The sequence below is a fragment of the Microcaecilia unicolor genome, chromosome 10, assembly GCF_901765095.1.
Source record: "Microcaecilia unicolor chromosome 10, aMicUni1.1, whole genome shotgun sequence".
NCBI classification, from domain to species: Eukaryota; Metazoa; Chordata; class Amphibia; order Gymnophiona; family Siphonopidae; genus Microcaecilia; species Microcaecilia unicolor.
The window spans coordinates 55120883-55144588 of NC_044040.1; the positions used below are offsets into that span (position 1 = coordinate 55120883).

The 23706-nt window shown below is 44.4% G+C and overlaps 1 protein-coding gene across 1 annotated transcript in view; it reads right to left on the reverse strand.

Moving 5' to 3' along the window:
- MET (MET proto-oncogene, receptor tyrosine kinase) overlaps positions 1-23706 on the reverse strand; it is a 238537-nt gene that overhangs the window by 49048 nt on the left and 165783 nt on the right. The window contains exon 12 of the mRNA XM_030216229.1: positions 8448-8594. Coding sequence (XP_030072089.1) covers positions 8448-8594 — 147 coding nt within the window. The remainder of the gene's footprint in view (positions 1-8447; positions 8595-23706) is intronic.

Consider the following 23706-nt stretch of genomic DNA (forward strand, 5'->3'; position numbering starts at 1 on the left):
AAAAATCAGGTCTCAGCACTATTGTATAAAGTTCGTTCCGGGCTGAATGCCCTTTGGTGCCAGGACTTATGCCTGCTGAAACTAGGTGTAATTCCTGGCGCTCAATTTGGGGATGCATCCTCAGCATACTATAACACTGTGCAGATATTTCCGGAATGCCCATGCCCCTCCTATGGTCACGCCCCCTTCTGGGTTGCATGCTATGGTATTTGGGCGTCCAGCGTTATAGAACAGCACGCAGCCAGATGCGCATGCAAATCATAACTCGTGCCAATTATCAATACTTCATGTTAATTGGTTTGCTAACCAATTAAGCTGTGCACGCATCTCAGGATTGTGCCTAAATTTTGGTGCCCAAATTTGAGCAACCTTGATAGGATCTGGGAGTTAGTGTCTATCTTTAGACACCAATTCATAGAATTGCCATTTACATCTACCCACTAGGAAAGCTAGGCAGTAAGGGCTCCAGTGCTAAACCTGTGCTAATCAGCAGCATGCAGTGATTTGCTGATTAGAACAGATAATGCCTATTCTCCACCTCTAAACATGCCCCGTGCTAACAAATATTTTTTAGTGTGGTATTGGCATGCGTCTCAGACTACCATGGGATGCCTGGGCATGTCCCACTGTCATGCCTTTTAGTGTGCCATACGCATTACCATGCTTAGCAAAAGGGCCCTATAGGTTTCTATGTTTGACTGAAAATAGGGGACAATTTTTTGGCGCCCAGGGGATTTTTTTTTTTTTTTTAGTATTGTGCTCCATATTTTTTATATAGCCAAGTAACCAGGGAAAACTATTTGTTTGGCTGAGACTGTTCTTCTTGCTTCCAGCACTGAGATATAATAATATTCTGCATGCTATGTCGGATATAGAATAAACATTTTTTTGGGAACCAGGTCTTCTTATGGTCGTCCCTCTATTTTCTGCATCTACCATTCTGTGAGGAACCACTTCTTCCTGCTTTGTCCAGTTCTTCTTGCAATGCCATTAGCAAGAACAGCACCCCCAGAGCAGAAAAACCCAAGTCCACTGAACAGTAGGTGACAGTGGTGTTGATTTTTTGAAAACCAGATATTACGAAGATGCGCTAGCGGCTGCCATGTGGCAATGTCGACACAGCCCGTTCAAAGTTAATGGGCTGTGTCGGCATTACTGCACCTGCTGCCACTAGGGCAGCTTTGTAAACATGGGGGTTATTTTGTTTCACTTTCATAATTCTACAAGGCTTACAAAAGACATTCATAATCCCTCCTCTCAGTACCCTTCTCCACCACCGCCAACTCCAGGCTCCGCCCTTTCTGCCTCGCCTCACCCTATGCTTGGAATAAACTTCCTGAGCCCATTGGCCAAGCCCCCTCCCTGCCCATCTTCAAATCTTTGCTCAAAGCCCACTTCTTCAATGTCGCCTTCGGCACCTAACCCTTATGCCTCTATTCAGGAAATCTAGACTGCCCCAATTTGACTGCCCTATTTGTCTGACTGTACACTTGTCCTTTAGATTGTAAGCTCCTTGAGCAGGGACTGTCCTTCTCTGTTAAATTGTACAGCGCTGCGTAACCCTAGTAGCGCTTTAGAAATGTCAAGTAGTAGTAGTAGTAGTAAGTAGACAACATTCAGTAACATTTATCCACAATAAAATATCTAATATAATAAAACGCACCGTGAACGTTCTAATGAGGACAACATTCTGAAGTCACTAAAAAACACTCCCTGAAGGGTTCGTGGGGTTCGTGGAGTTCGTGGTGTGAAGCCACCCAGCCGTCTCTGCCCCGCCCTCGCGTCAAACGTCATGACGTCGAGGGCGGGGAAAACACACGGATCGCGAGGGCAGAAAAAAAACCAAACGGATCGCACCCACGCACGGTGCGTTTTACTATATTACATTTACCTCTGTGGTGGCGGTTCCGGCAGCGCAGCGTCAGGGAAGGAGGCGGCGCTCCCGATGTCTAGCCTTCCCTTCGCTGTGTTCCGCCTTCTTCTGACGTCAATGATGACGTCAGAAGAAGGCGGAACACAGCGAAGGGAAGGCTAGACGTCGGGAGCGCCGCCTCCTTCCCTGACGCTGCGCTGCCGGAACCGCCACCACGGAGGTAAATAAAAAAAAAAAAAAAAAAAGAAAAGGGATGTGGGTGGGCAGCAAAGTTGAACACTGGGAGCAGGAGGGCAGGGGAAAAACGACAGCATGGATGCGAAGAGGAGGGGGGGGGGGGAAGAAGAGGGCGGGCCAGGCTGGGACATGGGACAGAGAGGAGCATGGATGCGAGGAGGGGTCATGGAAGGAAGAGAGGGGAATTACATGAAAAGGAAGAATGGAGGGGGCAGGGGACAGAGGAGCATGGATGGGCATAGATTGGGAGGGCAGAGCTCAGGGAGAGAGGGAAATTGCTGGAAAGGGAAAAATGGAGGGGCCAGGTGACAGAGGAGCATGGATGGACATGGATTGGAAGGGCAGGACTCAGGGAGAGGGGAATTGCTGGATAGGGATGAATGGAGGGGACAGATGGGCATGGATGGATATGGATTGCAGGACAGGCCTCAGGCAGAGAGGGGAAATGCTGGATAGGGAAAAATGGAGGGGCCAGGTGACAGAGGAGCATGGATGGACATGGATTGGAAGGGCAGGACTCAGGGAGAGGGGAATTGCTGGATAGGGATGAATGGATGGGACAGATGGGCATGGATGGATATGGATTGCAGGACAGGCCTCAGGCAGAGAGGGGAAATGCTGGATAGGGAAAAATGGAGGGGACAGATGGGCATGGATGGATATAGATTGCAGGACAGGCCTCAGGCAGAGAGGGGAAATGCTGGATAGGGATGAATGGAGGGGACAGATGGGCATGGATGGATATGGATTGGGAGGGCAGGCCTCAGGGAGAGAGGGCAATTGCTGGATAGGGAAAATGGAGGAGCCAGGTGACAGATGAGCATGGATGGGCATGGATTGGAAGGGCAGGACTCAGGGAGAGGGGAATTGCTGGATAGGGATGAATGGAGGGGACAGATGGGCATGGATGGATATGGATTGCAGGGCAGGCCTCAGGCAGAGAGGGGAAATGCTGGATAGGGAAAAATGGAGGGGCCAGGTGACAGAGGAGCATGGATGGACATGGATTGGAAGGGCAGGACTCAGGGAGAGGGGAATTGCTGGATAGGGATGAATGGAGGGGACAGATGGGTATGGATGGATATGGATTGCAGGACAGGCCTCAGGCAGAGAGGGGAAATGCTGGATAGGGAAAAATGGAGGGGACAGATGGGCATGGATGGATATGGATTGCAGGACAGGCCTCAGGCAGAGAGGGGAAATGCTGGATAGGGAAAATGGAGGAGCCAGGTGACAGATGAGCATGGATGGGCATGGATTGGAAGGGCAGGACTCAGGGAGAGGGGAATTGCTGGATAGGGATGAATGGAGGGGACAGATGGGCATGGATGGATATGGATTGCAGGGCAGGCCTCAGGCAGAGAGGGGAAATGCTGGATAGGGATGAATGGAGGGGGCAGGTGACAGAGAAACATGGATGGCCATGGATTGGGAGGGCAGGGCTCAGGGAGATAGGGGAATTGCTGGAAAAGGATGAATGGAGGGGGCAGGGGACAGATGGCCATGGATTGGGAGGGCACGGCTCACACTCTCTCTCTCATATACAATGTCTTTCTGACTCTCCCTCTCACACACTCTGTCTCACACTGTATCACATTCACTCTCTATGTGCCACACAGTCACTCACACACTCGCTTGGTCTCATACACTCACTCTCACAGAGAATCTGTGTCTCACACACACTCTCTCTCTCGCCCACACACACACACTCTCTCTCACACTGTGTCTCACATACACACTTGCACACACTCTCATTCTCACACACACACTCTCTCACAAACACACTCACACCCAGACTCACTCTCTCTCTCACACACTCACACTTTCACTCTAACTCTCAAACAGTCACTCTCACATACACTCTCCCAAACATACACACTCCAAGGAAAACCTTGCTAGCGCCCGTTTCATTTGTGTCAGAAACGGGCCTTTTTTACTAGTGTTCTATAAACTAAATTCAAATAGTACACCCCACTCAGCATTAAAAATGATCACTGATCTTCACCAACTAAAAATGAATATGCTTTAGGCCCTTAACTGGGAACACCTGCATTTTCTACAAGGACATATAGCTTTATAACAAATTGCACATTTCCTGGCATTCCTAAATAACTCAGCAATAAATCACCCACATACATAATTTCTAAAGTTCAAGTACGCCATGCATAAACCAAATTTATTGGTCTCACTACCTTTGTCAGAAATGAAGCAAAACTTTTGGCAAGTGGCACATTTTGATTATCCTTTTTTCTCATTGCTTCTTATGAAGCAGGGCAGCATAGGTGGATTCGAGCATATTAAAGTGAAATAGAGTGGTGGGGACGAGCACTTTTGGCTTCTTGCCATGGTTTATAATATCATCATGATGGCAGCCTACTCCATGTGCTTCCCCCACCCTGTTCTAGGTGCTGACATCAGGATAGCAACTCTGCATATTGGGAAAGGAATATTGAAGTTCTTGCATATTCTAATGAAGATGATAAAGTATTATGGGGTCCTTCCACTCACCTGTGGCAAAAAGTGGTCTGCAGTAGTGTGGACACGTTTTCAGTGTGCTCCAGGCCAGTTTTTACCACATCTGGAAAAAAAGGCTTTTTTTTTCAATGGCCCAGGAAAAGGGCCTGCAGTAAAATTGAAACCAACATGCGCCTATTTAAGGCCTGAGCCCTTAACGCCACCCACTGATATGGCGGTAAGGGCTCAAGCGCTACTCGCATGGTGACCGGTTGGCACGAACCAACTTCTGATTAATGCCAGAAATGCCGCGCGCCGTAGGAAATAAAAAAATAATTTGGCCTGGCGGTATGGGCGCACACGCAAAATCCAAAATTACCACCGGGGGGCATGCTAGCCTGGTGGTAGTCGTGTTTTGGTGCATGCTGCATGCACATAGAACGTAAAAGGGCCCCTATATGAATAAGGGTAAGGGTATTTTATCAATATCCATGATAAGCAAGGTCCCTATGAGGGCTCATTTTCAAAGCACTTAGACTTACAAAGTTACATAGGTTACTATGGAACTTTGCAAGTCTAAGTGCTTCGAAAATACGCCAGTCACTAAAGGATTGATAATCAAAAGGGTTCAATGGTTAAACCTTGCTAAGCTGGCCATCTGGCAATATTCAGCAGCACTTAAGTGGGTAGTGCCACTGAAAATTGCCTGTGACTACTCAGGCACTGTCCAATTGGTGCTGGGGAGGTCTGGGGGTGAAGCTTTGGGGGAGCTAGCACTTGGTGAGGGGGGAGAGTTAACATGAGCTACACCATTGACGGGTTATTTTAGCACAGGTCCCATTTTATTTAATGAGACCCTGTACTAAAATAATGCAACTTGTGGTAACATAACCTGACTTAACGGTAGCCCATGTTGATAACTTCCCCCATTAACTGGTCACTGGTGATATTAAGTCTACAATCCGCTTAAGAAGTGAATAAAGTTAGGACAGCAAGAAGGATGCCATAACTTTATCTGTAAGCTAACACTACACTCGTCTGAATTTTGGTTTGTATGTGGTTACAGGTGAACACTGCAACCTGGATATTTAATGCTACACTGCACTGGTCTGAATTTTGGCTGGTATGTGGTTAGCTTCCAGGTGACCACTGTAACCTGGATATTTAATGCTGGTGCCTCAGAAAGGCCCAGGATTGACTATCTGGACTCAATTCAATTCAATCAACGATCACCTAATCTTTCGGAAACTGCTGAAAACCCACCTTTTCAAGCAAGCTTACCCAAATGATCCAACTTAAACTTATGTACCCATCCACTCAACACCCACCCAAGCATTAATGACAATGAACTAGACCCCCTCCCACCAGTCTTCCCACAACCTCTTCCCTCCCTCTACTCTCTTACAACAAATCCCCCGACTAATACAACTTATCCCCTCCCTACCTCTCCCACCACTACTACCCCTTCTCTTGTTCTATCACCTAACTACTTTTATCATTCTACGTTACTACAGCTTTAATACAGCTTGTACTTTCTCTGCAATACATACATTGAAACCCTATCTACTATGTAAGCCGCATTGAGCCTGCCATGAGCGGGAAAGCGAGGGGTAAAAATGTGATAAATAAATAAATAATAAATTCAGTCTGCAGATATAAGTGGGACCGGTGCAAACTGAGTATTACCCCTAATTTCTTGTAAATATAGGATGTGATTATTTTTACTTGCCAAAGGGGCTCATTTTCAAAGTACTTAGACTTACAAAGTTTGTAAGTCTAAGGGGCCTGTTTACTAAGCCGCACTGTAGGTGCGCAAACTTTTTAGCATGTGCTAAAAATTAGTGACCACTAATGTTAGAGACACCCATAGGAATATAATGGATGTCTCTATCGTTAGCATGCGCTAAAGTTAGAGCGCCTACAGCGTGGTATAGTAAACAGGGCCTTAAGTGCTTTGAAAATATGCCTCAAAGTCTACTAATAATTTTTGCTTGTTTTTAAAAAATAAGTTCACACTTCAAGCAAATTTGCTAATACCCCGCATTACATTGATTTCAACATCCAAGCTGGTCACAGCTTCTGTATGATAAGTTTGAAAATTGTTCATTGTCAGTAATCAAATGCATTTTAAAAATGCAGGGGGAAAAGATCAATTTTCAGTGCTCATTTTCTCTTGAAGAGCTGAATCCAGTGTTAGTTTGTGCCTGTTACAGTGGTGGAAATAAGTATTTGATCCCTTGCTGATTTTGTAAGTTTGCCCACTGACAAAGACATGAGCAGCCCATAATTGAAGGGTAGGTTATTGGTAACAGTGAGAGATAGCACATCACAAATTAAATCCGGAAAATCACATTGTGGAAAGTATATGAATTTATTTGCATTCTGCAGAGGGAAATAAGTATTTAATCCCTCTGGCAAACAAGACCTAATACTTGGTGGCAAAACCCTTGTTGGCAAGCACAGCGGTCAGACGTCTTCTGTAGTTGATGATGAGGTTTGCACACATGTCAGGAGGAATTTTGGTCCACTCCTCTTTGCAGATCATCTCTAAATCATTAAGAGTTCTGGGCTGTCGCTTGGCAACTCGCAGCTTCAGCTCCCTCCATAAGTTTTCAATGGGATTAAGGTCTGGTGACTGGCTAGGCCACTCCATGACCCTAATGTGCTTCTTCCTGAGCCACTCCTTTGTTGCCTTGGCTGTATGTTTTGGGTCATTGTCGTGCTGGAAGACCCAGCCACGACCCATTTTTAAGGCCCTGGCGGAGGGAAGGAGGTTGTCACTCAGAATTGTACGGTACATGGCCCCATCCATTCTCCCATTGATGCGGTGAAGTAGTCCTGTGCCCTTAGCAGAGAAACACCCCCAAAACATAACATTTCCACCTCCATGCTTGACAGTGGGGACGGTGTTCTTTGGGTCATAGGCAGCATTTCTCTTCCTCCAAACACGGCGAGTTGAGTTCATGCTAAAGAGCTCAATTTTTGTCTCATCTGACCACAGCACCTTCTCCCAATCACTCTCGGCATCATCCAGGTGTTCACTGGCAAACTTCAGACGGGCCGTCACATGTGCCTTCCGGAGCAGGGGGACCTTGCGGGCACTGCAGGATTGCAATCAGTTATGTCGTAATGTGTTACCAATGGTTTTCGTGGTGACAGTGGTCCCAGCTGCCTTGAGATCATTGACAAGTTCCCCCCTTGTAGTTGTATGCTGATTTCTAACCTTCCTCATGATCAAGGATACCCCACGAGGTGAGATTTTGCGTGGAGCCCCAGATCTTTGTCGATTGACAGTCATTTTGTACTTCTTCCATTTTCTTACTATGGCACCAACAGTTGTCTCCTACTCGCCCAGCGTCTTACTGATGGTTTTGTAGCCCATTCCAGCCTTGTGCAGGTGTATGATCTTGTCCCTGACATCCTTAGACAGCTCCTTGCTCTTGGCCATTTTGTAGAGGTTAGAGTCTGACTGATTCACTGAGTCTGTGGACAGGTGTCTTTCACACAGGTGACCATTGCCGACAGCTGTCTGTCATGCAGGTAACGAGTTGATTTGGAGCATCTACCTGGTCTGTAGGGGCCAGATCTCTTACTGGTTGGTGGGGGATCAAATACTTATTTCCCTCTGCAGAATGCAAATAAATTCATATACTTTCCACAATGTGATTTTCCGGATTTAATTTGTGATGTGCTATCTCTCACTGTTACCAATAACCTACCCTTCAATTATGGGCTGCTCATGTCTTTGTCAGTGGGCAAACTTACAAAATCAGCAAGGGATCAAATACTTATTTCCACCACTGTACATTCCACTTTAAACTTGTATGCGATATTAAACCTTTCAGCTTTTCTATTTATTATTCGAGCAATGCAGGAATCCCACCTCTATATTTAGCTCACTGTTGGACTTCAGCAACTCACTGGGTACAGTACAGAAGACTGAACCGGATTTGGAATGGATATTCTCACAGCTCTTATTTCCGACTTTTAATACTTCTCCTCGAACCGCTTCCGAGTCAATACGATCTCCCTAGGAAAATAAATCAATACAAAAACAAGAGTTAATGAAAATAACATTTATAGAACCCTTTTCAAAGTAATGGCATCATTAACTTACAAATGCAGTTCACAGTTTTTAAGAAATATGAAACATTTTGGGGCCCTTTTACTATGCTGAGACATAATCTGAGCTTAGTGCATGCTAATGTGGGAATCTGCAAGCCTAAGCCTGTTTCTACCGAGGCAGTAAAATAGAGCTTTTTCCATTTTTTAGGGGACCTTTTACAAAGGTGTGTTAGGCGTATGCCAAAATGAGACTACCGACAGGCAACCGCACCACCCTGTTGGTAAGTTCAGATTTGCCACGCGCCCATAACACCTGGATGATTTATTTATTTCCTCCCATGTGTGACGTTTCCGGCAGTTATCAACAGTTGGTGCGCACCGCCCGGTCGCCATGCATGTAGTGCAAGAGCCATTACCGCTAGATCAATGGGTGGCATTAACGACTCAGGCCGGTTTTAGGTGTGCACTGGTTTCAGTTTTACCGCGTGCCCTTTTCCTGTCCCATTAAAATAAAAAGCCCTATTTTGCAGACGCGGTAAAAACTGGCCCAGCGTGCGCCCAAAACACAAGCCTACACTACCACAGGCCACTTTTTACCACATCTTAGTAAAAGAACCTCTTAATTTGCAAGTTGTGGGCTAATGTTGTCAGCGCTCAGCAACTGCAAATATTCAGGAGTCTTTTTACTAAGCTGTAATAAAAAAGGCCCTGTGGTAACAGTAGGAGCCGTTTTTGCCATGCGCCATGCCCCTTTTTACCACAGCGGGTAAAAAGCCCCTACAAAAGACATGACCACGCAGTAAGATTATTCTAACCGCATGGCCATGTGGTAGGAGCACTTACCGCCACCCACAGAGGTGACGGTAAGGGCTCCCGTGGTAATTGGGCAGTGCGTGGCACTCCCTCATTACTGCCAGGTTAGCGCCACACTAGAAATTACGAAATTATTTTCCATAGTGCCAGAAATGGCGTGCGCTTGAGGCAGAAATACTGTTGGCAGCTGCATTGGGCTGGCAGTACTTCCAGGTTGCCGCTAGACAACCCTTTAGTAAAAAATTTGAATATGTTTAGGAGGTACGAAGTGCTCCTGTATTAATCCAGTGTTAATCAGCATGGGGTAATGTGAACATGCCATTCTCCACCTATGACACACACTCTCAAAAAAAAAATAATTTAAAAACTTTATGAAATTTTACCACACACACATAGAGAAATTACCATAGCGTGTCTTGCAGTAAGCCTTTACTGGTATGCTAAGCCCATGCTAGTAATTAGTACACTTTAGAAAAAGAGCCCCTTAGATATTTATTTATTGAGATTTATTTACTGCCTTTTTGAAGGAATTCACTCAAGGTAGTGAACAGTAAGAATAGATCAAACATGAGCAATAGGCAATTACAGCAGTAAAAATATTCAAATAACAATACAAAGTATGGCGCGGAGAGGCATAATCGAACGCGAACGCCCATCTCCATGGGTGTCTACCTCTGAGAATGGGTACGTGAAGGGGCGGGACAAACCGTATTTTAAAAAAAAAATGGGCGTCTATCTTTTTTTCGATAATACGGTTTGTGCCAGCCAAATGCATCGGATTTGTGCGGATTTGAGCTGGGCGGTTTCATTTTTCAGCGATAATGGAAACCAAAGGCGCCCAGCTCAAAAACAACCAAATCCAAGGCATTAGGTTGTGGGAGGGGCCAGTATTCATAGTGCACTGGTCCCCCTGACATGCCAGGACACCAACCGGGCACCCTAGGGGGCACTTGTAACAATTAAAAAAACAAAGCAAACTACCTCTGAAGTCCATAGCTCCCTTCCCTTGGGTGCTGAGCCCCCCAAATCCCCGCCAAAACCCACTCCCCACAACTCTACACCATTACCATAGCACTTATGGCTGAAGGGGGGCACCTAGATGTGGGTACAGTGGGTTTTGGGGGCGGTTTGGAGCTCTTCCATTTACCACCACAAGTGTAACAGGTGGGGGGGGGGGGGGGGGGAATGGGGCTGGGTCCACCTGGCTGAAGTCCACTGCACCCACTAACAACTGCTCCAGGGACCTGCATACTGCTGTGATGGAGCTGGGTATGACATTTGAGGCTGGCATACAGGCTGGGAAAAAAAAGTTTTTAAAGTTTTTTTTTTGGGTGGGAGGAGGTTAGTGACCACTGGGGGAGTCAGGGGTGGTCATCCCCGATTCCCTCCGGTGGTCACATTTAGGGCACTTTTTTGGGACTTGTTCGTGAAAAAAAAAGGGTCCAAAAAAGTGACTCAAATTTGCGCTAAAAATGCCTTTCTTTTTTCGATTATCGGCTGAGGATGCTCATCTCTCCTCGGCCGATAAACACGCCCCAGTCCCGCCTTCACCACGCCTCCGACACGCCCCATCAACTTTGGGCGTTTCCACGATGGAGTGCAGTTGACGCCCAAAATCGGCTTTCAATTATACCAATTTTGGCACCCATGCGAAAAAGACACCCATCTCCCGATTGGGGTCGCTTTTTGGACGCCTTTGACTTTCGATTATGAGGCGGACAGTATACTACTTACAATGTCAACACAATACGTAATAGAACATTTTAATTGACAGTGAAGGGTTTAAGCAAAGATCTAATATAATAAAACGCACCCTCAACGTTCTGAGGACAACGTTCTGTGAAGCCATGAAGCCATCTGACGTCACTCCCAAGCTGAAGGGTTCGTGGATTCGTGGTGTGAAGCCTTCAAGCCAGCCAGCCGTCTCTGCCCCGCCCTCACGTCAAACGTCATGACGTCGAGGGCGGAAAAAAAAAAAAAACAAATCCGGCAGCGAAGCGTCAGGGAAGGTGGCGGCGCTCCCGACGTCTAGCCTTCCCTTCGCTGTGTTCCGCCTTCTTCTGACGTCAAGGATGACGTCAAAAGAAGGCGGAACACAGCGAAGGGAAAGCTAGACGTCGGGAGCGCCGCCTCCTTCCCTGATGCTTCGCTGCCGGAACCGCCACGGAGGTAAATTTAAAAAGAAGAAAAAAAACAAAAAGGGATGTTGGGGGGAGAGAAGAGGGTGGCCAGTAAAGAAGAACAATGGGAGCGGGAGGGCAGGGGAAAAACGACAGCTTGGATGCGAAGGGGGGGGGGGGGGGGGGAAAGAGGGTGGGCCAGGCTGGGACATGGGAGAGAGAGGAGCATGGATGCGAGGGGGGGTCATGGAAGGGAGAGAGGGGACTTGCTGGAAAAGGATGAATGGAGGCGGCAGGGGACAGAGGAGCATGGATGGGCATGGATTAGGAGGGCAGGGCTCAGGGAGAGAGGGGAATTGCTGGAAAGGGATGAATGGAGGGGGCAGGGGACAGAGGAGCATGGATGGGCATGGATTGGGAGGGCAGGGCACAGGGAGAGAGGGGAATTGCTGGAAAGGGATGAATGGAGGGGGCAGGGGACAGAGGAGCATGGATGGGCATGGATTGGGAGGGCAGGACTCAGGGAGAGAGGGGAATTGCTGGATAGGGATGAATGGAGGGGACAGATGGGCATGGATGGATATGGATTGCAGGGCAGGCCTCAGAGAGAGAGGGGAATTGCTGGATAGGGATGAATGGAGGGGGCAGGGGACAGAGGAGCATGGATGGGCATGGATTGGGAGGGCAGGGCTCAGGGAGAGAGGGGAATTGCTGGATAGGGATGAATGGAGGGGACAGATGGGCATGGATGGATATGGATTGCAGGGCAGGACTCAGGGAGAGGGGAATTGCTGGATAAGGATGAATGGAGGGGACAGATGGGCATGGATGGATATGGATTGCAGGGCAGGGCTCAGGGAGAGAGGGGAATTGCTGGAAAGGGATGAATGGAGGGGGCAGGGGACAGAGGAGCATGGATGGGCATGGATTGGGAGGGCAGGGCTCATGGAGAGAGGGGAATTGCTGGATAGGGATGAATGGAGGGGACAGGTGACAGAGGAGCATGGATGGGCATGGATTGGGAGGGCAGGGCTCAGGGAGAGAGGGGAACTGCTGGAGAAGGATTAATGGAGGGGGCAGGGGACAGATGGGCATGGATTGGGAGGGCAGGCCTCACACTATCTCTTTCATATACAATGTCTTTCTGACTCTCACTCTCACACACTCTGTCTCACACTGTATCACATTCACTCTCTATGTGCCACACAGTCACTCACACACTCGCTTGGTCTCATACACTCACTCTCACAGAGAATCTGTGTCTCACACACACTCTCTCTCTCGCCCACACACACACACTCTCTCTCACACTGTCTCACATACACACTTGCACACACTCTCATTGTCACACACACACTCTTTCACAAACACACTCACACCCAGACTCACTCTCTCTCTCACACACTCACACTTTCACTCTGACTCTCAAACAGTCACTCTCACATACACTCTCCCAAACACACACTCCGAGGAAAACCTTGCTAGCGCCCGTTTCATTTGTGTCAGAAACGGGCCTTTTTTACTAGTGTAACATATAGATAGGTAAGGAAGTAGGAAGAGTTAGAAAGTAAGGTGATTGATTTAAAGAAAGTTGCACATGAGGTCAGAGAGATGGTTAAATATTATCTCAGCTAGGGTAGGAGTGGATAAACATGTCCTACTGCAGTATGTGCAGCCCGAGTCACTCCTTGTGTAAGTGTAGTTACTTCTTCCATTATAGGCCTGGTTGGAGAGACAAACTTTCACCTGCTTCCTGAAGTACAGATAGTCTTGTGTTAAGCAGAGCCTTTCAGGCAATGCATTCCAGAGTGTGGGGGATACTCTGGAGAAGGCTTGCTTGAGGGTTATCATATCGTGTAATGTCTTTTGGAGATGGTGTGGTTAGTGATATTCCTTGGGAGGAACTTAGTGACCTTGGCGGTGTGTAGAGGATCATCCTATTCTTCAGGTACTCAGGGCCATTTCGTTTAAGGGCCTTGAAGATCAGACATAGTTTTAAATTTAGCCCTGTATTGTACTGGTAGCCAATGAAGCTTTTGCAAAAATGGCGTGATGTGGTCATGTCGCTTGCAACCTTCTATGAGTCTTGCTGCTGCATTCTGAATCAACTGGAGCTGGTGCAGGCCCTTTGTAGTCAGACCACTGTATAGTGAATTGCAGTAACCCAGTCTTGATGTCATCAAGGCATGCACAACTGGAATGAGATTTACCTTCTCGATGCAAGGAGAGAGGCAGTGTAGCTGTCGAAAATAGTAGAAGCAGCTCTTGAAGGTTGTATGGATTTGGGGAATCAGAGTAAGTGTTGAATCTAACTTTATTCCAAGGTTCCTGACTTTAGACAGGTAAAAAGTGGGTGTCCTTTTACAAAGGTGACCAAGGCTGTAGGTAATTCAGGTTCAATGGATATGAGTAGCTGCACATCAACCACATAGATGTAGAACTGAGTGTTCATTGACCGAATCAGCTAAGCTAGTGATTTGAGGTAGATTTTGAACAGAATAGGTGACAGTATCGATTAGCTAGAAGAGAGAAACTGGCTAGATCCATGCCAATCTGGATTCAGACCCGGCTATGGAACAGAAATGGTCCTCGTATCCCTACTAGATGATCTTCACAGAAACTGAGACAGGGGGTTTGCCTCAGTGTTAGTACTGCTAGATTTCTCAGCAGCTTTTGACACTGTGGATCATGATATCATGCTAGCATGACTGACAGAAACAGGTATCACTAGAAGTACTAATTTCCATAGCAATTACATATGCATATATTTAGAATATCAGCATACACATACATATATGGGCAAGATCTGTAAATATGTGCATATCTTACATAGCATGTATTTTACAGATAAGCATACATATAGGTGGAGTCTATGCGTGACTCACACTTACATGTATAACTGTTTTTTCCAGGGCTGGTTAAATCTATTTAATTAAATTAGAAGGTAATTTTATAACAGGTCATGCAGGATGGAAGCACAAATAGATACCATTTTGAGACAGGTGCCTATGTGTGTGTTTTTTTAAACATTTTCACAAATCTTGCAGATTATATGGTGTTAAGTATACACGACTATAGTATTTGTTTAACCTACACACATAAGTGACTCCGCCAATATTCCATGGCTACAGACAGGTCAAACAAAAGTTTTACTAAAACTTACCTTGAGTTATCTGCAGCAGGGCCTATTTTATTCCTATGGGTCCTGCTGTAGATAACTCGACCCGCTTATTGTCACTGCACATATTCTTATGCATATACCTCATAGGGTAATTTTATTAGAGGCCATTTACACATATAAAATAGGGTTTATGTAGGAAAAAATCTTCATAAAATTACCCTCAATTACTTTTAACCTACTGTTAGGGGACTAAATATTTTCAATTGTAAATGTTACATAAAAATGGTTTAGTTCAGATAATTTTAGTTAGATTTGGAGCTAATGTTTTGCTAAAACCTCTTCCCTAGTCCATGCATTAATCAGCTCTCCTGATTAAAAAACTATTTTCATATAAGGCTTCTCATTTCTGCAAAGAATGATGACAAATACCCCTTCGGTTAGTACCTTTATTAGTCTGCTGAAAGCAAACTATGTCACAGTAGATTTAGTTCTATTAAAAAAACAGTGATAAAAGCTTGCTCCCGTCTGAAACTCATTAAGGACTTTCTTTTTTAAAACTTGGCTTGCTTGAATACTTTGTTCAGTCAACCAGACTATCATTTCATTTTGTACAGCGCTTGCAATTACTGCAAAAAAATACATTGTTTTGATCACAAGGAATGCAAATTTCATAAAGAAGAGGTGGATGAGAAGTGAAGTAGTGGAAAGAGGGCACAGTCTATGGAACACAGCATGTAAGTCTGGGGCAGGAAAGGGCTTTAGTTTTCTGCATATATCTTTGGGGAATTCATGCATTTTTCCCATGTATTCAAATTCCTTAAAGAGATTACATTGTCCACTGTTGACTGATGTGTAGAGAGATCTGCTGCTACTGATGTCGATCAATAGGCATCTGGCACAGCATACTGTGTACTAATGATTATCAAAACTCCTGAACACAGTCATGGTCCACTAGACACACTTGGCAACATAAATGACCTTCACCATGAAGGATTGAAGGATTACAAGAACTACTATTACATTATGCACTTGTACCTAATGAAGGAGAAAACAAAATGAGAACTGATAGTTTCTATGTCCCCCAGTTATGCAAAGTATGCTCTGGTCTGATAACAGGAACTCTCATCATACCCTTACATGGCTGTTTAAAAATTTCACATTCCAAAGATTATATATATAGAGCTGTGGATTAATCGTGCTAGCTGATGCAATTATTGTGTTAATTTTCTGTGCAATTAAAATTTTTTAATCTTACCAGGGCTAGCACAACCTGGAAAGCATCTCTTGCTGTACCGCTGACCTCCCCTAACCCGCAGGTGTGGTATCTCTCTCTCTCTCTCCTTTCTGTCCCCCCTGACATTTTCTATACTTGCCTGAATAGCGGGTAGTGTCTGCAATGCAAGCAGGCTTCCTCCGCTGGCCCCGAGAGTCTTACTGCAGCTGCATCCCACCTCCTCTGATGCAACTTCTTGTTTCTGTGAGGACGGGATGCGGCTGCAGGATGACTCCGGGGCCAGCAATGGAAGCCTGCTTGCATTTCAGATGCTGTTTGCAATCTAGGCAAGTAATACAGTTAAATGAAGATTCTTTTTTTTTTAAATCCTGAGATTAGTTGCAATTTTTTAAATTATCCAACAAGCCTATATCTATATATCTACACATATTTATTAGGATTTATTTAACGCCCTTTTGAAGAAATTCACCAAAGGCGTTGCACTGCAAGAATAAGTTGAACGTAGGCAACAGAGAATTACAACAGTAAACATATTCAAAACAATACACTGCATGGCAGAGTATGCTACTTACGATAGCAACACAATACACATTAAAACATCTTAATAGACAGCATAGATCAGGCTTGCCCAAGTTCAGTCCTTGAGAGCTACAAGCAAATCAGGTTTTCAGGATATTCCCTAATGCATATGCATGACAGAGATCTGCATACAATGAATGTAGTGGGCGTACAAATCTTTCTCATGCATATTCATTAAGGGTATCCTGAAAGTCTTACCTGCTTGCAGCCCTCAAGGACTGAACTTGTAGAAGCCTGGCATAGAGTGTACGTGGAGGTGGCTATATGACAGATATGATACACGAGTTAAACAGAAATAAAGATGACAAACTTAAAGAAAAATTATACATGAAGTCAGAAAAGGTGCAGGAAAATTGTTTCAGCTGGAGTAGGAGTGGATAAGCAAGTCTTTCTATAGTAATTGCAGCTGGTGTTAGTCCTTGTGTGTGTGTGACTAGTTGCCAAAGTAAACAGCACAGTAGTTAACATGAAATGTTTGAAGTCCTAGCAGAAATGCAGGCCACCATGTTGCTGGGTAGTCTAGCAGCTCAGTTGTCTGGCAGGCTGCAAGTAGAGCAATAATTAGATATAATAATTTGAAGTTACAGCAAAAATTGAGCTGCACGACTAATATTCCGCCAGTGTCGTTATGCTCATATTAGCCCTCTCCTCAAGTCACTTCACTGGCTTCCTATCCGTTTCTGCATAAAGTTCAAACTCCTCTTATTGACCTATAAGTGCATTCACTCTGCAGCTCCTCAGTACCTCTCCACTCTCATTTCTCCCTACATTCCTCCCCGGGAACTCTGTTCACTGGGATCTCTTTTATCTGCACCCTTCTCCACCACCACTAACTCCAGACTCCGTTCCTTTTATCTTGCTGCACCATATGCCTGGAATAGACTTCCTGAGCCGGTACGTCAAGTTCCATCTTTGGCCGTCTTGAAATCTAAGCTAAAAGCCCACCTTTTTGATGCAGCTTTTAACTCCTAACCCTTATTCACTTGTTCAGAACCCTTATTTTATCATCCTCACTTTAATATTCCCTTACCTCTTGTTTGTCCTGTTTGTCTGTCCTAATTAGATTGTAAGCTCTGTCGAGCAGGGACTGTCTCTTCATGTTCAAGTGTACAGCGCTACGTACGTCTAGTAGCGCTTTAGAAATAATAAGTAGTAGTAGTAGTATCTAGAGCATTTATACCAGGCTTTGGCAGGCATAAATGCTCACGCCCAAAGATAAACATGAAATGCATGCTAAGCAAGTATTCTGTAAAAGTCGCTCCGTGTAGATTGCACTTTACAGAATACTAGCTCAGCACAGATCATCCCGGTGCCTAACGCTGGGCACCATTAATTAAATTCCTTCTTCTGAATCTGGGATGTATCTCTAGAAGTACGAACAGAGTAACTGGGCAGACAAGATGGGTCAGACGATTTTTTTCCATTGTCCTCTACTATGTTACCATGGTATCCTTTGTCTAATAGATGACTACTAGAAAACAGAAAAGTAGGAAAATATTCAGAACTGAACATATTTTTATGGTGTATACCATCATGAAGACATTAACAGCATCTATGCCTGCTCCTGATTTTTTATAAAGCGTGATTTTGTCTGCTGTCTTGATTTTGGAAGAGCTAAGTTTTGCTTTGTAGCTCAAGCAAAACCACAACATTAGACTACCATAGTCCACGTTTTTTCAGCAGTGGGCCACATGATTAGAAATCCATGTATTTATGATCCGTATGAATATTTAGCCTGTTACAGCACTGGTTTATACTTATTAAAATGTCTGTAATGCTTCAAAATTATATATGCTAGCTAGAGTTATTTTTCCTATAAATTTCAAGTGATTCAGCCATATCCCAAAGACAAACAGAATGCATGTTGAATGTGTTTCGTTTAAATTAGGAGGACTTGAGGAGCTTCTGTGCTGACTGTGTAGTTGGTGTAGGAAAGTAACAAAAATCTGAAATGAATTCCAGAATTTGGGGTTTTTACCTTCAGATTATTTATAGTTATGAAATCTCTATATACATCCATATGTATTTAGTAGGGATGGGCTATCATTTGCAATGACATGGGAAATGTCAAAACAACATATTGCATGTCATTTACAAATTGAAAATGAGCACAAGGAACATTTTGTTTTTTATTCACTTGCCAATAATAGTGAACACAATTTTGAAAGCGTGCATACTATTTGCAAAGATGGTACGCTTTCTACAGTAGTGTGTCCATTCAAGCCATTGCACATGCACAAAGCATCAGGAGTGTATAAACCACCATGCAAGCGTGAATAGTCAGGAAAAGAATGCATACTCTTTCAAAAGAGCACAAACTCGAGGGGGGGGGGGGGGGTTAGATTCAGTAAATGGCGCCTACAAATTGTCACAGAACTCCCCCCCCCACTTAAGCATTATTCTAAGCCATGCCTAAAGTTCAGCACAGTAAGTACAATCATGCTTATGCATTATGGTCATACGCAAAAGTAGGTGCGACCATTTGCACTAACAAAAACATGGTGCAAATGCCCATACCTAAATTTAATGTGCAGAGCACTGTTATTCTGTAATTATGTGCGTAACTCAAAGCCATGCCCCTGTTCCGCCCCATAACCATACCCTTTCTGCATCCTCTTTTTTGGGGCTGTGCGTAAAGTTTAGGCGCAGATCCCGGGCCTAACTTTATGCACATAACACCCAATTAAATCTAATTAGTACCAATAATTGCTTGTTAAAAAGCCAATTACTGGCTTTTTATTCAATTAAATTGCACGTGCAAATCATCAATGCACCTAAATTTAAGCGCACAATTTTGGCGACCTTTACAGAATCAGAGGGTCAATGACTTTGCTCCTGTGACCACAAAATGGCCAAATGAAAACAAATAAAAACATTCCCTGAAATGACATGGAAAATGACAAACATCGAAAATCTTCTTGCTGCACATCTCTAGTATTTATTTACAAGCTTAAGGAAAATGGTGATGTATTATACAAGCATTTTACTCTCACTGATTACTAGGGAGAAGAGATGTTTGTAAAATTCATGAATGTAAAAGCAAGGATTATGTTACGGAAGCCCTTCCCTTCATCAGTAATCCCAAATGACTAGCCTGTCTCCTCTCATGGACAGCTATTGAGTTTTCAGTTCTGCCACATATGAATCCTATCGTGTGTAAAAGGTACTGAATTAACCTCAAGGGTAGCTGTTGTGGCTTGACTATACCCAGGAGAGTGTTTTTGTGATGTCACAGTGACCAGAGGAGGTAGCTGCCCCCGACATTCATCATGTTTGATTGCTCAGAAATGATCAGTGACATCATTCTTCCCAATTCTAAATAAGTGTTTAAAATGCTTTTTGAGGAATAAATCTACTGAGACTCCTCAAAGGGGATGAAATATGAGTGCATGTGACATCACAGGCCATTTGGAATCAACTAAAAAGAAATGAAGCCACTGATTTCCTATAAGTTATTTATCTATTCACGGTGACAAAGAAAGAAATATGAGCAGCCAGGGTTCTCCTAGCAGGCTGGCTACAGGAACTGCTTCTTTAGCACAGTAGGAAAGTCCTTGGTTTGGAGCCAAAAGACTACAGTTTCAAACTCCAAGATCAAAAACCCTCAGCAGCTGTTCACAATCACAACCGAACAGCCAGGAACAAAGCAAATAATGGATCTTTAGAACCAAATAATTAGACAATGGGTATGTAATAATCAACCTCTCGCTGAGATAAATGTATATATGTAACTGCTTTGCAGAATGACCTGACTGTGGAAATTCTAATATTTTAAAAACCTTTTTTCTGAGTACTTTAAGCACTCTACTTTTATAATGGGGGGCCCTTTTACTAAGCAGCAGTAAGCTTACTGCGGACTTATCGACTACCAATCTGGAACTACTGCTGGCCCAACTAAGGCACCGGCAGTAGTTCCACTCCCCGGCGCTAGCAGAAACATTCAAAAAATATTTCCACAAGGGATTATCAGATGGTAATCGGGCAGTGCCACAAGCTATCCAATTACCATCGGGTTAGTGTGGGAGTCTTACCGCCACCTCAATGGGTGGCGGTAAGTGCTCCTCCTGCATAGCCATGCGGTAAGAGCAGGGCCGCCGAGAGACTAGGCCAGGCCCGTGGCAAGGCCACTCCGCCTCCGCCCCCGTCGCTCCCCCTGTCGCTGCCGCCCCCTGTCGCTCCCCTCGCCACTGCAGTCCCCGGTCTCACCTGCCTGCCTCCACGGCTCTGGGCTCCCTGCATTCAAAGCGGCAGTCGCAAATCACCTCTCTTCTGGCCTTCCCTCCCTGTGTCCCATCCTCGTTTGATGTAACTTCCGGTTTCTGCGAGGGCGGGACACAGGGAGGGAAGGCCCGAAGAGAGGTGATCTGTGGCTGCTGCTTCGAATGCAGGGGGCCCCGAGCCGATGAGGCAGGCAGGTGAGACCGGGGACTGCAGCGCTGACAGCCTCACCTGGCGCCGGGCCCCCCTTGGAGGTCCGGGCCCGGGGAATTTTGTCCCCCCTGCCCCCCTTCTCTCGGTGGCCCTGGGTAAGAGCAATCTTACCGCATGGCCAAGCCTTTTTTCTGCCTTTTTACCCACTGCAGTAAAAAGGGCCTCAGCATGTGGCAAAAATGGCCCCCGTCGCTAGCACAGGGCCCTTTTTACCGTAGCTTAGTAAAAGGGCCCCTGAGTGAACCGTTGACTAATCACATGACCTTCCTACTCACACACAGACTTGTGTAAGGTAGTTCTATAAAGGGGTGCCAATTTGGAGCCTATTCAGATCATATTCTATAAAGGAAAGCAGACATTATAGCAGTGCATATATGCGCATATATTTTAGGTGTAACACTCACACCAGCCATAAAGCTAATAATGATACTGATATACAGGTCTATTCCACAACAACCTGAAGTTCAGTGTGGATTATATATATCAAGAGAGATTCAGACAGACAGACCTGAAGAATTACAATAATCATAAAAGTACCATAACTACTTAATACAAACTAATTTAATTACAAAAGATATATATATATATATATATATATATATATATATATATATATATATATATATATATATATATTTAAAAAATACGCTTTTAACTGTTTCCTAAGAACAACATAGTTGGATATAACTCTAATCTTAATTGGATGAGAGTTCCAAACTTGAGCAGCTAAGTAATATAAAGTAGCTGAAAACAAATTAATTTAGAATGCATTCACCAAGGACTATGAAACTGTAAAAGTAAAGGATTTCTTGAGGAAATATTTCCTGATGTAAATACTTAAGCCTAGATTGCTAAAAACCATACATAAATGATAGCATTCAATAATTTATTCATGTAAATTACACCAGGGGTTTTCGACCCAGTCCTCCGGGCACATTTAGTCAGATGTAAATTTCATGATATCCCTATTGGGGATATGCTAAAAACCCTGACTGGCTGGGTGTGACCCGAGGACTGGATTGAAAACCTCTGAACTACACTGTTCCCTCTAAGCTGAGTGGGAGTTTTCTGACTGCATTGCTGCCAGTGGGGTGTGGTGCTTCAATATTGTGCTTTCAATTGATAGAGACAGGCAGGTTTCCTGGAGTCCTGCAGAGCTTACCTATCTCTCACTATTGAAATGTGATAGGGAAACAGTACCCCCCCCCCCCCCCCCCACTGGCAGGACTGTAGGTGGAGGACTCCAGCTCAGCTTAGAGGGAACAGTGACTGTGCACCCTGCCCATGCTCCACCCATGTGTATGCCCACCTTCTGACTACATGCTATCACATTTAAGCTCCATTTTATAGAGGATTACAATAAAAATATCCATGCTTATATGTCTTAATCCTGCCCTGGGTGGATAGTGTCATATTGGAACGTGGCCGGCACAGAATATCTAGATAAGGCAGTCAGCGCTGGAGCTTATCCAGATGGTGGCACTATTCATTCTGCTATCCAGATAACTTATGTTAGATAGAAGGTTGTCTTTATTTATCCAGATACCAGACTGAATATTGCCATATCTGGATAAGTTCCAGTGCTGACCGCCTTATCTGGATATTCTGCACCTTATCTGAATATTCTGTGCCAACCATGAACTAGCGATTAAGAAAAAAAAAAAATCAATCACCAACCATAGTGGCTAAATATTGACCTGGAAGTGTTTCCTTAACGAGCATACATTTTGCACGTCACCTACCATTTATTCATTGAATTCTGATTGAACACAACTCCCTAATTTTACTGGTTTAAACCATTAAGCACTGGATTCTATATATGGCGCCTAGATCCGCACGGAGTTAAGTTTATAACTTAATTGGCAGAACAAGATAAATTAGTGTTTTTAATAGCACTTAACAAGCAATAACAAGCGCTAATTGGCAATAACTATAATCTATGCGTGGAAATCGGTAAGCATATTCTATAAAGAACTGCACCTAAATTGCAAAGTGCACAGTTCAAAATAAACGTGCATAGCTGAAAAGGGGCATGTTTATGGGCGTTCTAACAGTTATACGTGCAATTACAGAATACGCCTCAGTGCGTCTAAATCTACGTACATGCATGGATTTAAAACAGGTTTTTACTGGTGTAAATGAACGCATGTAGCTTTAGGCGCTGCAGTATTTTATAAGGCGTATTCTGTAGCCCGTGTCTTTTTAAAATAGAATATGCTTATTTCCGTGAGGATCTTTTAGGCGCCATATATAGAATCTCCCCCTAATGTGCTAATTTACAAAATTACATGGGTAGGTGGAAAGTCAGCAGGTATTTATCCCTGCAAATTTCAACCCAGGATGGAAGGGCTTGTGGATTTAGCTCATGAGTTGTAGCTTAAGGTGAGTTATATTCAGGTATTCAGGTACAGTAGCTTTCTTCCTGTCTCCAGAGGCTTAGAATCTAAGGGGTCCTTTTACACAATATCACAAAGAGCTGCAGTGGGATTTGAAACCTGGCTTCCTTAATTCTTAAGTACACAAACAATACAGGAAAAACTGAGAGAAAAATTATATATAATCTAAAAAAGATCTTCCAAACAAACTCAAAGTAAGAGATACTTAATGTAACAGGACCCAGTTTTGCCAGAATATATTCAGAGCACTTAATATTTGTCTGTTTGGAGACCTTTTTTGGATTATATATATTTCCTTGGTTCTCAGCCTGCTGCCCTAACCACTAGGTATGCATGCGCTTTCCCTTTGAAAACTGCCTTGTGAATACGTACACACGCATTGC